This window comes from Rhizomucor pusillus (assembly GCF_041956525.1).
Source record: "Rhizomucor pusillus strain CBS 183.67 unplaced genomic scaffold VTP01scaffold_5, whole genome shotgun sequence".
In the NCBI taxonomy this organism is placed as follows: Eukaryota; Fungi; Mucoromycota; class Mucoromycetes; order Mucorales; family Lichtheimiaceae; genus Rhizomucor; species Rhizomucor pusillus.
The window spans coordinates 1,274,565-1,291,435 of NW_027192147.1; the positions used below are offsets into that span (position 1 = coordinate 1,274,565).

Here is a 16,871-nt window from a genome sequence, read left to right on the forward strand (position 1 = left end):
GGACGTTGACGGCAAAACATTGTTGCAAAGTTGCACAGAACTGAACGCAGTACGAAGCTAAAGGGTGATTCCTATTTGATAAACCGTAGTGGTCAACATCTCAGATTGTCATGCTCAAATTGAGCCAATGGCCTCTCCTAGAAGCGTTTTCTAAAAGGTTCCAAATGCATTTCCAAGCGCAAAGCTGGGGACGCTTCTTATAAATATGTATTCGGCAATAACCATTTTATGTCTATTTTTTACAGTAATTCTAAAATGGGCTGCTATTGGCGCAAAATCAGTAAGAGCACAGCGCAAAACAATGTCTCCACTAGCGCAAAGTATTAGGGAAAATCCTGTAATTTTTCCATCAAAATGGATAATTAGGTATTGACGAATCTTACTGCTCTTGAGAAGAGAAGCTGATGGAGTTATCCACACTGTGCCAAATTTTCAGACCAAGTCACGCCCAAAGAGCTCCAAAAAGAGCACAAGGGTCGTAAGGGATAACTCAACTCACCTGAAAATGTTCTTTACGCGCCCATTGCTCCAGGCTGCGAGAAAGGTTACTATTGTTTGCTCTGGGAGTATTAACCTTTATGATAAACTAAGGAACAATTTGCAGGCAACGACCGGTTTGACCGGCATCCCCGTACACCCGAATCCTCGTCCTCACCTCATTGATACATACAACAAGACCTTGACCGCTTTGTCGCGCCTTCCCGCACATGCAGTGTATCGGCAAGCAGCAGAGAGCATGACCCAGCATCGTTTGGCAATTGTGCAGGGAACTGAAGACGTAAACGAGATCGAGAAAGCCATAGACTGCGGTCAGATCGAAGAGCTCATCATGCAAGCCGAGGATGAACTCAAACTCGTTGGCAAGATGGAAGAATGGAAGCCATGGGAACCTCTCGAGGTCCCTATTCCCAAAGATCAATGGCAGTATAACAACATGAATAGAGAATAAACTGGCTATGGCCATATATCTTTAAAGATACAACATACGAGAAAGGGATACAGAGGATGGTACTGAGACGGTAGAGGAACGGATGTCAGTGATATTTCATATTCTTACAGCTACTTCCATCCTCGAAGAATGGTTGTATCAGCGCTGGCGTGGCAAAATCCATTTGTTTATGAAGCATGCCAATGACAAGGTTGATGTGCAGAATTTATAGGTTTTTCCTAAACACTTTTTTCGTATTGCAAAGCGAAGGTAGTCTTCATCTGCAGCCATGTGCGGAACTGCTGGAATCGGCTTTGGAGCTCTCTATATATTAGATCCAGCTACCATTCTGTTTCCCAGTTAGGCTATGAGGCTAAAAAAAACCATACGTAGCAGAGGAAGAATAATCCGCCGAGTCCATATTGCTGGTTCCAGCAAATTAAGATTAATACTAAATGGGACTGTCTCCAAAGTCCAAAACTGTTAATATTTGCGAACGCAGGTCTAAATATACCAGGCCTTCGACAAGCGTTGCGCTTGCAGGAGCGAAGCAGATGCAAAACCGCCGAAGAATGGAGACTCCATTCAAAAATAGCGAGAATTGGATAACAGACTATCATAGCTTATTTATAGGACCGGATTGTTCCGTCATCATATGGAAGCTAGATGGAGCGTCCGTAGTAATTCCTCAGAATTCAGATGCGACTGTGTCCTCCGGCAGGGCTGATCGACAACTAGCAAACAGAAGTGATGTCCGTCGAAGCATAAAATGGATTTCTGCCTCTGCACTGTGCAATTTGCAGCAAAAAATCGACTTTCGTACTGCTAGATAGTGGTGCTACATCTAAATATATCAATTAGTGAATCAATTGCTTACGAGCTGCCAGGAAACTTGTTTTCCTGAACCTGGTGCCTTATGCAAAATCCTAGGAAAAGTAATAAGGTCGTCCACAAATCGATCTCATAATATCCCACCATCAATCAATGCAGAATATTCATTGGAAGGAATAATAAACGAAATTGTATCGAGCTTATTATTTGATGATTATACCTTCTAGTACTACACAGTAATTAAAGGAAACAACAAATGTAGCTATATATTTAAGAGGCATGCTTATCTACAGTATTAAGTTCCTTTCTTTGCATACATAGAATACAATGACTTATGAGCAAAATAGAAAAGCTTTTAAAAGCTTTACATTCAAATTAACTGCCAGTCTCCATGTCATCCAAAAATGACTTACATAACAAGAAAAGCTGTCAAAAGAGTTGCTCAGTACCAGGTAAACCCGCAGAGCGGCGACTTGTCCAGAAGAGTCCAACTTTACAAAAATGCGCGATTGTGCGACAATGGTTACGTATTGGAACTAGAAGAAGAGTACAATCAGATAAAGGAACAGCACTTTTATTGTTGATAAAAAGAAGCCCTCGCTCGTCGTCACCGTCTCTTCTCCCGAAGCAAACATTCTCCATTTGTGTGAAGTATGTGGATTTGCTTGATGCACTCATTGTATGCTGTTCCAATATTCAATTCTCCTTCGATAGATGCCCGATACCTTGAAGAAGGCGGAGGAATTATCTGAAAAGAACAATGATTTTGATAAGAAGAACGATATCGAGTCCCAAGCTGAAGCGCAAAGAGTGAATCAGAGAGCTGCTTCGTCAGACGATGTGCATGATAGAGAGCTTTCGGCTGGTGTAGCTAAAGTAGAGGTATGGATGGTCAATATTACTTGGTTGTTTCAGAGATTGATCTGTGCATCAACGTTAGGCTGCTCAAGCTGTCTGGGGTAAACGAGGCTACATCTTCTTGCTGGTTGGTCTCGGTTTAGCCTCTTATATCTACTCTCTCGATGGTGGTACAACCTACCAGTATTTAGCATACGCGACGTCATCCGTACTCCAGCATTCTCTTACAGGCACTGTCACTACTGCTGGAGCTATTGTCACGGCTGTTGGTAAACCGTTTATGGCTAAGCTTGCCGATTATATCGGGCGCGGTGAAACATAGTAAGTTACACCATGCAGTATTTCCATAACTATTGCAAATATTAATGCATCGACAGCATCCTCGTGTTGATTTTATACGTTATTGGATACATCCTCTACGCCTCGGCTAACAACATTGGTCAAATTGCTGTTGCACAGATTATATACTCATTTGGAAACACGGGTCTTCAGGTGAGATCATTTTGGAAAAATCCATGAAAACAACACACATTTAGTACTGAGACATTGCATATTCTTTTAGATGCTTACCTCTATTATTCTGGCTGATGTTACCACTTTGAGATACCGTGCCTTTGCCGCTGGCTTATTGAATATCCCATGGATCATCAATACGTTTATCACAGCTGAAATAGCTCAGGGCATACTCAGCAGCGGCGGGTGGCGATGGGGTTATGGCATGTTCATCATCATGGTCCCCGCTTGTCTGGTGCCAGTCATTGGAGCCCTCCTTTGGGGCCAAAGAAAGGCCAAAAAGATGAACATGATCCAATACATTCCCAATCCGGAACAGAACATATTCAAGCATCCAATCAAGGGTACCATTCACGCCTGCAAGCAAATGGATGTATGTATAGAAGGAACCATACTTTCCTTTCCATATCTTTTGTCATTAATCACTTTTTCATATTGTAGATACCTGGGCTTATTTTGATTGCTGCTGCCCTTGCACTCATCCTTCTGCCACTTGGTCTCGCACCTAAGGCTGCTAATGGTTGGGCCACGCCTTCCATGATCGTTATGATTGTCATAGGTGTTATCCTGCTGCTTGTCTTTGCTTACTGGGAAATCGTGCTTGCTGGCAAGTGGGGATTTCGACCCATTGCTCCTCTCAGATTCTTCAAAAATGGAAACATCGCGGCGGCCATTTTCATCAGCTTCTTCGATTTTGTCTCCTTCTATCTCCAATACGTATACCAGTATTCCTTTGTCTACGTCGTCAAATCGGACTGGTCCTATCGCGAGCTGTCGTATTTCAGCTCCATCCAGACCCTTGGTCTTTGCTCTTTTGGTCTCCTCGTGGGCGTAATCCTTCTCTTCTGGAGCCATCCCAAGTGGTTCCTTATCGGTGGTCTGCTGGTGCGACTACTCGGCGTCGGTTTGATGATCCACTCGCGAGGTGCTCTTGGTCCGACCGTCGAACTCGTCTGGTGTCAGCTTCTTCAGAGCATGGGAGGCGGCTTTGCTTCGACTATTTCATCTGTTATCGCCGTCGCCAAAGTTCCTCACACTGATATGGCCGTTGTTGCAGCATTGGTGCTACTCCTTGCCGAAATTGGAAATTCATTGGGATCTGCTATTGCCACTGCAGTTTGGACGAACCAAATGCCAGGCGAGCTTGCGAAACATGTACCCACCAACAACACCACTCTCATCAACGAGCTCTACAGTTCAATTACTAACATCGGAGCCTACCCTGCTGGTGATCCCATACGAGAAGGAGCTATTCAAGCTTACAGTGTTGTTATGCGCAACCTTTGCATTGGTGCAACAATTACTGCCATCTTCCCTCCGCTTATTGCTTACTTTTTTGTTACGGATATCAAGCTCGGAAATACGCAAAACCAGTTTGACAACCGTGATCTTTTGGGGCGCAAAGTGGACGATAAGGAAGATAAGGAAAAATGTGCCGAAAGAACTGCATAGCATACTATTGTATTAATTGTACTATTATATCTACATAATATAGCATCTGTTATACCTAACACTTGATAGATAGCAGCCTCTTCTTTACAGTCAATAATATGCTGATACTGATATAAAATATTTACAGATTCTGGTGAGCGCTTTAGACAATGGATTTACATTGTTGAAGAAGAGAAGCATCCGTTGGGTCAGGATGTCTACGATGTACATGATAGCAGGCGTCAAAGGCTTTTTGCTCATTTGTCTACCTTCCTTAGTTGTTGCTATTTTATTACGGCCGTCTCAGCTTGTTTCGCCGAAGGTTCTATTTCTCTTGCTAGTTGAAGTACGTCTGTCTGCTGGATAGCTTCACGTAGAGGCTTCAAAAGCACAACGACAGTCACACTGTCAAATCAGTTGGAATCAGTCCGATGCTTTTGCGCGCCGTGTTCGGAAGGATACTCCATTTCCTGGTAGGAGAAGTTGGTCTGTCTGCTAGATAGCCTCCCAGATATTTAATATATAGCTAGTCTTTGGCAATGCTGGTCTTTATGTAGTGTCATATGCCGTCCATGTCGCACATTTTTCAAACGTTGTAAGCTAAAACGTGTTGCCAGACAGATGTTTTTGCGATCAGCTGTCGCAGCCTATGGTCCTATTGTATATAAAGATTGTTACCTATCGGATACTAAATGGTATTTACATAACAACTCTGCAGATTACTGAATGTGATGCGTCTAACATGCACATTATAGTCCAACAGTAATGACAATCATCCTTGGCGCTTCTGCTGCTGCAAATAATGTATCTACCTTTTTGATGCAGTATTTTCAGCGAAAGAGATATTGTACAGTAATGCGAAGTAAGAATTTAAAATGCAAACTTTATTGTTATCTTTTATGTAAGTATTGGATAGACAGATCTAGCATTTATCGGGCTCTGAGACATAGCAAAATCAGGCGATAAGCCAAAAGCAGAAAAACGACGGAACGACGGAATCAAAACCTTCCCGTCCTTTTTCATCATGACAAGCAGATCGTCCCTTAATATATGCCTCGTTGCACTACTTGTTGCATTTCTTGCAATATCAGTGTATGGTCAAGTCGATCCAGTTGACGAAGTACCTATCGAGACCTAAAGATATTTGAGCGTATACTCATCCTCGTCTGTAGTTTGTCGATGCCGCTGCCATGAGTACACAATCTGATGACGACGTGTCAACATTTCAGGATACAGACATACGACCTGAACAGCCGAGAGATGATATGGAAGATTTGGAGCAATCGCTGCTGATATCCTTGTTGATGATTATCGTGTCCGAAATCGGCGACAAGACGTTTCTGATCGCCTGCATCATGGCTATGAAGCACTCTCGATTGGTTGTATTTGCAGCTGCATTTTCTTCATTGGCTATCATGTCTATCCTGTCTGCTTTCCTTGGACACGTAGTTCCCAATTTGATACCCAAAACTTACACGGATGTCATCGCAGCACTGCTCTTCTTTTGCTTCGGTCTACGAATGCTTTGGGAAGGATGGCATATGGACAAGAACGAGGGTCAAGAAGAAATGAGTGAAGTAGAGCAGGAATTGAAGCAAGTCGAGGAACGGGATCATATGCATAAGCTAGAAGCTCTCGAAGTTGGCGGCATGGAATCCGAGGAAATGCGCCGTGTCTCAAAAGCAGAAAAAGCCAAGGAAGGACTGATGAACCTGATGCAGCTCGTTTTCTCCCCGGTATTCGTACAGACATTCGTGTTGACTTTTCTTGGAGAATGGGGTGACCGTTCGCAAATATCCACGATTGCGCTTGCGGCTGCGAATGTATGTTTTTCCGGTAGTTCCATGATTGCAGGCAATTTAATGTTTGATTCTAGAATGTATATTGGGTGACCGCTGGCGTCATTGTTGGTCATACAATGTGTACTGCCTTGGCGGTTATAGGTGGACGAATGTTGGCAGCCAAAATATCGGTGCGAACAGGTAATGTAAAGAATGTCCAGGTGAGAAACAAAGTGATCTTTTGCACTAATATAGTATTCTGTAAACATCAGTTACTCTTGTCGGTGCAGTACTGTTTCTCATTTTTGGTGTATATTACAGCTTCCATGCATATCACGGACAATTGGCGTGAAACATCAGCATATATAAATGATCAAGCATATCACGCAAGATTCTACATATTCTCTCCAACCCGCGCATGAATACGGATGGAATGCTTACATATCAAAACTTCTTCATTTTTCATTGTTTTGACTATCAAAGAATGAAAATTTTCGTTTACGCCTCCTATCATGTCGTTCTTGTCTCAAGTCTGATTGCAGAGCGTGTGCAAGCGATTGGAAAACCTCGTCGTTGATATAATATGCCTGGAATAACATTTCCATCACGTGCATTCGTTCCTCCAATCTTGCCATTCGGTTACTATCCTCCTCATCGTAGTCGTCCTCGGGGAGTGTTGCTGTTTTTACTTGGTTATTTTTGTTGCCAGGATCCCTCAGCGATTGCTTTGCTGCTGTGCTTACAGGATGCTCGAAGTTTCTTGTCCTTGAGGTTGCCACAGAAAATCGGCGGTGAACTGGATGGACGATAGGCACATTTACACTTTTCGGAAAGGTGGATGAAAGGCCTTGCAAAAGTGATCGTCGCATCTGACCAACAGACCATCTATGGATAACTCCCCATGGCGAGCGTGGCCGGTATCCAAAGAGATAAGCTTGCAGACCGACGATAAGTCCAAAGATGCCGCCTACAATGCCCATCGCATTCAATAATGAAAAAGCACGTTGCTCTCTAATAATAGCAAGATCGTAGCTAGTCGGGAAGATATGCAGGGAGCCTAGTGGTTGCGGATTGGAAGCGTATTCGCTCACAAGAGACTCGGATTTGACGCTCGTTTCTATGCCAAACGTCTTGTCTCGAATTACTGCTATGCCCACGTAATTCCAGCTTTCATTCGAACGGATACTGTCGCGTTCGTAAAGACTGTAGCTTGCTGTGCTCACGACGTTCGGATCAAGATCGAATGAGTTATCCGTTCTCAAGTTTTCTTGTTCCATAGACTGAAATTCGGCATTTTCTCCGGGGTGATACCATGAGAATGGCATGTTGTATGGATCGCTAATACCATAAGCTGCAAAGTTTGGATCGTGATACTTGTTATAGAATGATATATGGACTCTGGACTGATTACTCGGCAACCGTTCTCCGTAGTAATAAAACTTGAGATATGAACCGGAACCATGCAATCGATCATTCGTGTAACCCAACCGAAATGATTCTGGCGTTCGGAAAAGGAAGCATTGAAGACCTTTTCCGTAATAGTTGAGCCCTGACTGCACTTCCTTGGTGATATTTGACAAGTATTCGCTGCATGACACCCCAAAATCTGTAGAGCATTGCAAGTAAGGTAATTCGGCATTGTTGCCATATTCCCATCCATCAAAGCAGAAGCGTATATCTATTTGAACAAGATTCAAGAAACCTTTAATGGAAAAGGTGCCGGTCCTTTGTTATCTATCAAATTTACCTGGAACGTCGATGGTATTGTCATCTCTTCGGCTATAGTATTTTTGGTCGATGATAGGGCTATCGCGGATTTGAAAAACCATCATTACCACGACGACAATGAGAATCCCAAAGAAAATCAATCTGCATAAAAGGCGAGTAACTTCCGCCCACAAGGGTTCTCCAGCGCTGCCGACAGGTTGACCGATCAGTTTGAAAATATTGGAATCAAGATAAACATCATAAATGCCGATGTTATGCTTACCGTGGTGTCCACAATCCCTGCAGAATCTTGCGACCTACTTGACAGACTGTTATACGAAGCCGTCGTAGGAGCAACCATACTGCCAGGATCAAGGCCAAACCGAGCACGGTGGTTACAGCTGCTATGCTTCCGACACTGGTCGCTTGGTTTCCACCAATGCTTGCATCAGGGGTTACGGGAGGAAGCCAAACGTTATCTACAGAGTTAAAGATGTATATTCCGTCAAAGATGGTGTGATAATTTATACCTTGGCCCAGCTATTAGTAAGCTATTATATTATATGTTTCGTTTAGTATCTTTACCAAAGCCGAAAATCATTGTTGTTCCATTAATAACAGCGGCGGTAGCATGGGAACGTGGGAAAGGCTGATAGGGAGAAGGGGGTGGGAAGCTCCAAGTCCATGATTTCGTGTCCAGGATTGCCGTCATTGCGGCTTTGTCACCGTCACCGGCAAGGTATTTCTGGAACGGTTGCGCTGCACCGTCTTGACCTGTCAAAAATTGTGCGATCTAATCAGGTCCAAGCTTCCACGCGTATTTTCACAGGAGCTATACCTCCGCATACGATAATTTTATCCTCATGAGCTATCACAATAGTCAATAAGGCAGCTGCAGTGTATGCTTGAATGCATCCTAGACATACTGGTCACTGCGCTGTGATACGTTCGAGGCGCGGGTATGTGTGATCCTCCTAGCTTCTGGGTTCTCCAAAAGCCTTGCGCGGTATCATATATTGCTGCCGAGTCCAACGAGTATAGTTGTTTAGATATTAGAGCGTTTGTCGTATAGTTTCCCGTACAGATGTATCCCCCGAGTATCACCAAGTTCCCATCGCTATTCTACCGAAAATTTGATTAGAGATATAGCCCTTTATTGGATTTCGACATTAGTGAATGAACTGACCTTAGCATGCTTGCAGTATGCCCGCATCTGCTGGTGACCTGTTCCGTGACTCCTGCAATCCATTTATCTAATGCAAAATCATATATCCAGAAGTGATCGTCAACACCGCCAGTGATATTCATTCCGCCAAAGATGTACGCCTTTGTGCGATCTGTCGACATAGTCGCAGTGTGCCAGTAGCGTTCATGGGGTGGAGCGCTCTTTTTTTGCAAAGGAGTCCATGCATGCGAACTAAAGTCAAATCGATAATAGCGCAGGGGCTCGGGAGGTTGTGTGGCGTTGAGGTCGACAGGATGATGACCACCAAAAGCATACAGTGCGCCCTTATTAGGACTCAATAGTTGGCTGTATATCAAAGCCGGGGAAGCATATGGATTAGTTGCAACTTGTGTTATTTCCGCATTGCTGGCTTTAATATCCAGTTTCCAAAGCCCTTCCATATTCCACGGTGGTGTTGAGTAAAAGCCGCCGTAGATGTATATCGTATCATCAACGTTGACAGCGGACGATCCATACATTGGCTTATTTGTCGAGCGCAATTCTTGGCCAGAGGGCCCATTGAAAGGTGCCATTTTGATTAGGAAATGGAAAAAGGAATTTAAAAAGGGTGATCTGCAAGGCGAGCTTGAATATGAATATAAGGAGGTCCTTTGATGTCGGATAAGGACTAAAATTTCAACGGTGTATTACATCAATATCGGATTTGATAGATCAGCGATTTGCCACAGAAGGGCTTCGATCGCTGCCCGCTTTATTAAAGTAAACACTTTACGAGGCATCGGTTCCAGATGATGAAGCAGATGAGTCGGAATCATTGCCATTGTCTCCTGAAGAATCACCATTTGATGCCGCGTTTGGACAGTCTCGTGCAATGTGGCCTGCTTCTTGACAACGGTAGCAGGTTTTCGATGATCTTTCTTTGGAGACACCTCCATTTGCTGTACACTCTCGCGCAAAATGTCCAAACTTTCCACAGTTGTAGCATTTTATGCTTGCATTTGCTTGGCAATCACGGGCAAAATGGTTGTAGCCTAGAATTGTTTGGGTCAGCATCAAGTATTGAAACATCCAGACAAGCTTCTCCAATCGGTAGTACCTCCACAGTTATAGCAGATCACTCGGCTACCAAACGAGCTACCGCCGCGAGCCAAACCACCTCGACCACGTCCGCCCCGACCACGGTACGAGGACAAACCACCGCGGCGCGGACGCATGTTCAGACTGTTGCAGTTTCTTGCGATATGGCCCTACGATAGGATGATTAAGTACATACAGATACTTTATGAGCATTGTAGAATTTAAGTACAAAGCGACCGCAGTTGTAGCAACGTGCCCCGTTTTGGCTGTTCGAATTTCTTGGGTTTGGGCAATCCGCCTGTACGTGTCCCACTATCCTCGCCATATACGATCAGCAAAGCTTCCAAGAAGACGAACATTGCAAACCTACCACCACCACAGCTGTAACACTGCTTTGCGTCGGTACTTCTCGGACGTGGACAATCGGTTGATTCGTGTCCAGGTTGCTTACAGTTATAGCACAAGCGTTCTGGTTCTGGGCACACATCGGCGAAATGGCCAACTGCAAATGCGACAACTTAGAGACAGCTGTCACTGAGCGTCACGTCAGACTTTCATACCATTGCCACACTTGAAGCAACTTCTTCTCGAGAAGACCATTATATCCTCGTATCTAGTTTGGAACACGCGTTCTTGCAAGAAAAAGCTTTTTTTGCGCTGTAGGGATCGGCGGATTCATTCTCAGTGAACTCTGCTGCTCCTTCATGAGCGACACAGACGAGGATATTTGCGACGTCTCAGACCTTTTAGGCTCTTGTCGGTAAATCGCTTAGAGTTCACGATATACAATAGATAGCAATGCCTGATTTCGTAAAGATCAAAGAGACAGATTCGTGGTGTGAAAGACTTTGCACCGGACGGCTCAAGTGTTCAAGCCGAGGCTCTACAGAAATCGCGCAATGCTTTGTTTCACTTGATAAAAGAGAAAAGGCACCATAGCACAAAAACTATAAGTGAAGGAATTCTGGATCGCTCGACCGGTCTCACTAGCGTTATCAAGCCGAAAGGAAATCACTTCCGTGTAATGGGGCACGTCGTTTCTGGAACTTTACTCCTATATCCTGAGGAATCAGCCTGGCTTTGTAGCATGGGTGCCCTGATCTTGAAAGACCCACAAGGAAAGGAATGCCCACTTGAAGACATATATGAAATGTTATTTTCAAAACATGACGGTTGGATAGACTATAACAGATATCAAGTAAGATACATCGATGTTGTTTTACACGGAGGCGTGATCTGAACTCTCTATTTAAAGGTGTATGCCTTTTTACGACGTTTGGGATTCATTGTGCAACGGGCCCAAGCAACCACGATTAGAGATGGGCATGAGGACTCGATTTCAAGAATATCCAGATGGCTAAAATATATGTGGATGCATTTTCAGAACGTTGTCATGACTGTAGTATCAAGAATTATCGGCACTTTCCCGCTTATATGCGATGGAAGATATACAACTTTTGGTAAGCTACAGACTGTAAGAAATACAATTGCAAAGATTTAATACAGGAAGCAGAGCAAGTATATTCTGTCCTGCGGATTATACCCTCAACTGCTGGATATAGACCTTTCCAGAGCCAAGATTTTTGCGATTGGAACGTCTATAAGCCTAATCCCAAGTGGAAGAAGAATGATTCTGGACCTCCAGATTACAAAATCTTTGTTATCAGGTGACGTTTTGGTATGGGTCTGGGGAATGGCTGTTTGCGGATTCTGATTCATTACGATAGTGCAAATAACCCTTTGTCCACGGTGCGCAAACTTCATGTTCTTTCTGGAGATTCAATAGAACCTGCAGGACGACGCCCTTATATACCCGTCCCATACATCTGTTCTCGAAGTCCAGCAGCTTCCTTCCTTGCGGCCGTTGTAGATGATGCAGAGGGTGTCAGTTTCTTACAGTTAACCAAGGGTAATGTAGCTGATATTGCAAATGCCTCCAGCAAAAATAAAGGTCCTACTTTATTATAGCAATTTTGCTGAAATCTGGTGCTCTGATGCTCATAACCTTTGAACTTGCGAAATAAGGAAGGCCACCTGTTCAGCCGCTTCTGATAATCGTACCTCTTGCTCGGAGCCGGCTCCAAAGTGGCCACGCTCTTCATCAAGCTTGAGCAACACCGATTTGGAAGGAAGTGACTGACGTATACGCGCTGTAAGCTTTAAAGGTTGCCAATATGCAACTCGCTGGTCCTTAAGGCCCGCGGTGATGTATAGAGACGGCGTGAAATTGTACTTTGTGCCGATATTTTCATACGGTGAATAGCTTGATATCAATTCGTATGCCTTTGGATCCTCTACAGGGTTACCCCATTCCGGATATTCCATCTGAGTCAGAGGTAAGGCAGGGTCAAGCATTGCTGAAAGCGGATCGACAAACGGGACTCGTAGAACCAGCGCTTTGAACAAATCTAGTCACATAAATACATTAATTATATGAATACGCAACTCGCGATACAAATATATATATATATGTAATACCTGGTCGCATATTGATCATTGCACCTATATATGATAAATATGAGATTTAGAATGATTATAGTTAAGGCAGTTGTTCCCAAACCTACCAACCAAAAGTCCTCCAGCACTCGTTCCAATAGCAGATAAATACTGTGGGCTCGTAATTTTGCTGTGAATAAGATGCTCGGCAGCGCAAATAAAATCTTTAAAGCTATTCATTTTGTTTTCTGATCTGCCTTCTCTGTACCAGTCCTTTCCAAGCTCACTTCCTCCTCTGCAGCCATCAAAAGCTCTTAGGCAAACATTAAGGATATGAGTGTATAATGTAGTTACCTAACATGCGGTAACGCGACAACCCAGCCACGTTCAAGTAACGGAAAATGCTCGACACGAAAATCAGGATCAGTAGATATACCGTATGCTCCATATGATCGCATCAATACAGGGTTTCTGGTGAAGATATTGCATATTTCTAGAAATGCTCGTGGAACATTTGCTTCAAAACTATCTTTTACCTGCCGTTAAGTTCGAGATTCTTTCGGTGTAATAGCGTCATAGGGATGGATTTTCCATCTGCAGACTTTGCATATATTCGGGTGCATGTGTATTCGGAACGGTCAAAACCTAGGGCGAGTTTTGAGTATATACAGCATATCAAAATTATTGTAAACTTACGAACGTACGATGTATGGGCTGTAACCTGACCGGAATCAACTTGCGGTTTGACATGTCATAATCAAAAGTGGATTCATGAGCAAATGGAGACGTAATTGAAAAACGAAAGATATTCGTATTAAAGTCCTATGACAAGTTTTAGCTCCTTAGCCCAAGAATATCTCTCTTCGGACAAATTACAGTGTTCGTGCCGGGATGAACAACACAGAATTCCTCAGGTAACTGGACGTTAAATGTCTCTCCTGATTGGAAATCATGACACAAAATCATTGGAAGCCCTTCTCGGCGACCATAGATCACGATATAGTTCTATGAATCCATCCCTATCATCAGTACGTACAGTCTAATATGGGTATACTTTACATACTTGGAAGATATCCACATCCTCAATCTTTTCCGTCGGTGAAGTGGTAACAACATCTTTCCAATATCGTTTTGGAAGCTGTTCAACTTTAGTCTTTGCCAACTTAAAGTTGGTAGCTCCGTCAGCATTGGTTAATATGTAAAAAGTGTCCTATATAAGTTGATAAGAATCATACTGGTTTTGAACCGTGAAGCTTCGCACCTCATGATGGTCTACATAGTATTCCAGACCGGATTGTCGCGGTTGCACGAGATGCACGGTTGGAATATTGCCGTTAGTAAGCGTATGCGTTGCATCAACAATACGCACTTCTGAGGATGAAAGAGAATTGGAGTTGATTGTAACAAATTTCTAAATGGAAGGGCTCAGTTACGGTCTCAATTGCGGCAAACAGTCTGTTCGAAATCGGACACGTACCAAATCTTTCGTAGTAGTCACATCCACGAAAGCGGATTCATTTGTTTCCTCGTATATCAGTATATCTTGCTTTTGATCTGTTCCCAGATGATGGGCGAAGACCTAAAATGTTATGCAGAGACGATGGTTATTTAAAGTATAGTAGAAATCTCCACGATCTTACCCTGTAAGGTCGAAGCTGCTCGTTTGGAATGGTGTAGTAAATGGTTTCCTCATTTGCCCATGTGAAGTTGAATACGTCATGTAATATTTCAAACTAGCGGTTCGGCAAAGTGTCAATGCAATGCTCGATACGACAAGCGTATTAACATCTATATTCTAACTTACCTCCCGATCGCTTATCAAATCCTTTAGGTGGAGATCGCCGTATTCCATTCCCTCTTGCTCTGTATTGTACGCGAATATGTTGTGATTTGGGGATAGTAGTACCTTGCGAATTGTCATGTTTAAAGATTTTAAGAAGCCAGCATTCAATAGCACTTGCTATATAACAGGTTAGTGTATCCTGCTTTGAAAGTACAGTACACGAAATACATACCTCATTATTGCTGCCAACTTCCTTGCGAAGGTAGACAATACCAAAAGGTGAAGTTCGTGTGTAGTATTCGTATCCATGCGCTATTATGCCGAGTGGTGGAAGCGATTTTTGAACCTGGAGACGATTCTTCATCTCTTGCAGAACAGTTCGCTGTAGAAACCGGTGTTTCCTCATGAACCTTTTCGTATACCTACCAGAACAAAACCTCTGTATGAGAGAAACATCCAAAATCAGCTTTCCCCCCTGTTTCCTTACGCATTCTCTTCTTGCATATATGGGAGAAGACCCTTGGAGCATTCATTAGCACTCCAAATAAAATGTTGGAGTCGATATCTTTCTTACAGGATGTTTTATATTTTGCATCCAAGAAAATTCATCGGTACGTTCCTTGCCATGAAGGATTCCAGTTGTACGATTATACTTTGGCGGTTTTGGTGGTTCGAGATCTCTAGCACCGAGACAATGTAAATTGTCAAATCATAAACACTTTCAATAGATACTTACTTTGAGAGATAATTTTTTAAAGCAGAGAATACGTACCGTCTTGCACAATGGTGACTAAATGTCGATAATCGCTGACATGAATGTTGGTTAACTCTAACAAGCAGCAAAGGAAAAGATGACATGACACGAAGGTAACGCGAAAGACGGGACGTATCAAGCAGTTCATGTCTGTACGCCGCAGCTTTTTCTAGGCGAAAAAGCGTCTCCAAAATTACAGCAAAACGTCAAAAAAAAAAAAAAAAAAAAAAAGAAAAGGCCCGTTTTAAGAGAATAAGCGAAATATCCTACCTGGTCACAGCGAATGCCTTGTATAAACTTATGCAATTGTAGCTTTTCTAAACTGGACTTTACTGCCTGGATACCGCCAGCAGCGTTCTATTTAAACCCTTTATTTCTGTCGATCTTAACATAGTACTCCTGCGCTGTCTGGAAGGTTTCCTCTCTTGGAATTTGCTATACACTTTTTCCAGACATTAATGTCGCTGCAATTTGTCATTTTGGTGTATAAATGTATTATAAAATTTCACAAAATGCGACATTACTTTTGGGAAAAAGTGTATACCTGGGATTAAGCCGTTCGACAGGCTCAGAAAATTACAGCGCCTGTCGCCGCCCACAAATTATTTACTTCTCTATACCACAGCTTATAAGTAGGAAGATTCATGTTGAATACAAAGATTCTGCTTAATGGAAGCATGCAAAAAGTAGACTTCCAAGGATGTAAAGATGTCGACCTCGGCATATGGGATTTGCTTCGGACATCTCGGACAGATAATAACTACGTATCTAGTCGATGTAGAGTAGACAGCGAACATCGTTTACAGCATAATACATGCTATCGAAAACATTTTAAGAGAACCATTCATGCCATGAAAACAACAATAAAAGCTTATTTCCATCCTTTCCTTGTTCGTAAGCGCTTTTATCTCCCGATCACAACTTTTCCGCCTTTTCTTTATCTTCTCCATTAATGCGTATGGACTTGTGTCACGCATATCTCGATCTCCTCCTTCATCGGCAACACGATTACTCTTTCCAATAGTGATTTCAATGTCTCTCCGACGCAAATCCCTATCATTTTGACCTTGTCGATGTTCAGAAGCTTAATCGCCGCATAAAACCTTGACCAATGTCAACAACCATATGGAGGACGAACGTACTCATACTTTAGCTTTGGTCCGGTTGTATTCCATCAACATCGAAAATTGGATGGAGACAAGTTACAAGTGCGAGCGAAATGCTGAGGCGGAAGCGAAGCGCGAAACCAAACTTTGTCTGCGAAGCGATGCGTGATGAAGGCTCGAAAGGATACTGATACCGAAGGATGTCAGCCATCTTGAGTCGTCTGTTTCTAAAAGCTGACGACATCACTGGAAAGATTGCCCACTTAACTGAATAGACTTTTGGCTGAGGCCGTAGGCCGGAAGCCTATCACTATTATCCGAGCCATCAGAGGATAGTTTGACTGGCCCACCCGCCCTCCTTTGCTTTGTTTCTCGTTTCGCGATGGCATTGTACATGTGTATCACACATATTTCTTTTATTTTCCAACAAATAAAGAAAAGATTGTTTCACAGTCAAACTATCCTCCTGGCGAAGGATAA

At 43.2% G+C, this 16,871-nt stretch overlaps 7 protein-coding genes across 7 annotated transcripts; 4 read left to right on the plus strand and 3 right to left on the minus strand.

Moving 5' to 3' along the window:
- Nucleotides 1-505: 505 nt before the first annotated feature.
- On the plus strand, nucleotides 506-949 carry VTP01DRAFT_8649 (uncharacterized protein; the record flags this gene model as incomplete). Its single annotated transcript, XM_069387793.1, has 2 exons — nucleotides 506-544; nucleotides 605-949. 2 exons carry the CDS (start codon nucleotides 506-508, stop codon nucleotides 947-949), a joined length of 384 nt encoding a protein of 127 aa, XP_069241527.1.
- A 1,524-nt stretch (nucleotides 950-2,473) lies between these two features.
- On the plus strand, nucleotides 2,474-4,582 carry VTP01DRAFT_8650 (uncharacterized protein; the record flags this gene model as incomplete). Its single annotated transcript, XM_069387795.1, has 5 exons — nucleotides 2,474-2,641; nucleotides 2,700-2,938; nucleotides 2,995-3,109; nucleotides 3,180-3,503; nucleotides 3,572-4,582. 5 exons carry the CDS (start codon nucleotides 2,474-2,476, stop codon nucleotides 4,580-4,582), a joined length of 1,857 nt encoding a protein of 618 aa, XP_069241528.1.
- Nucleotides 4,583-5,585: 1,003 nt separating this feature from the next.
- Nucleotides 5,586-6,694, plus strand: VTP01DRAFT_8651 (uncharacterized protein; the record flags this gene model as incomplete). The annotated part of the gene is made up of 4 exons (XM_069387796.1): nucleotides 5,586-5,681; nucleotides 5,734-6,384; nucleotides 6,438-6,543; nucleotides 6,615-6,694. 4 exons carry the CDS (start codon nucleotides 5,586-5,588, stop codon nucleotides 6,692-6,694), a joined length of 933 nt encoding a protein of 310 aa, XP_069241529.1.
- Nucleotides 6,695-6,797: 103 nt separating this feature from the next.
- On the minus strand, nucleotides 6,798-9,807 carry VTP01DRAFT_8652 (uncharacterized protein; the record flags this gene model as incomplete). Its single annotated transcript, XM_069387797.1, has 7 exons — nucleotides 6,798-8,020; nucleotides 8,090-8,256; nucleotides 8,333-8,579; nucleotides 8,635-8,823; nucleotides 8,888-8,917; nucleotides 8,976-9,166; nucleotides 9,236-9,807. 7 exons carry the CDS (start codon nucleotides 9,805-9,807, stop codon nucleotides 6,798-6,800), a joined length of 2,619 nt encoding a protein of 872 aa, XP_069241530.1.
- A 196-nt stretch (nucleotides 9,808-10,003) lies between these two features.
- On the minus strand, nucleotides 10,004-10,912 carry VTP01DRAFT_8653 (uncharacterized protein; the record flags this gene model as incomplete). Its single annotated transcript, XM_069387798.1, has 5 exons — nucleotides 10,004-10,266; nucleotides 10,332-10,482; nucleotides 10,542-10,624; nucleotides 10,683-10,814; nucleotides 10,873-10,912. 5 exons carry the CDS (start codon nucleotides 10,910-10,912, stop codon nucleotides 10,004-10,006), a joined length of 669 nt encoding a protein of 222 aa, XP_069241531.1.
- Nucleotides 10,913-11,016: 104 nt separating this feature from the next.
- VTP01DRAFT_8654 (uncharacterized protein) lies at nucleotides 11,017-12,280 on the plus strand (the record flags this gene model as incomplete). Its single annotated transcript, XM_069387799.1, has 5 exons — nucleotides 11,017-11,072; nucleotides 11,129-11,510; nucleotides 11,568-11,772; nucleotides 11,826-11,979; nucleotides 12,040-12,280. The coding sequence occupies 5 exons, from the start codon at nucleotides 11,017-11,019 to the stop codon at nucleotides 12,278-12,280; spliced, it is 1,038 nt and encodes a 345-aa protein (XP_069241532.1).
- A 30-nt stretch (nucleotides 12,281-12,310) lies between these two features.
- On the minus strand, nucleotides 12,311-15,389 carry VTP01DRAFT_8655 (uncharacterized protein; the record flags this gene model as incomplete). The annotated part of the gene is made up of 16 exons (XM_069387800.1): nucleotides 12,311-12,720; nucleotides 12,791-12,814; nucleotides 12,877-13,043; nucleotides 13,103-13,219; nucleotides 13,285-13,393; nucleotides 13,453-13,570; nucleotides 13,625-13,753; nucleotides 13,812-13,958; nucleotides 14,010-14,159; nucleotides 14,226-14,327; nucleotides 14,389-14,481; nucleotides 14,553-14,708; nucleotides 14,764-14,953; nucleotides 15,019-15,050; nucleotides 15,106-15,211; nucleotides 15,268-15,389. 16 exons carry the CDS (start codon nucleotides 15,387-15,389, stop codon nucleotides 12,311-12,313), a joined length of 2,172 nt encoding a protein of 723 aa, XP_069241533.1.
- Between the last annotated feature and the right edge of the window lie 1,482 nt (nucleotides 15,390-16,871).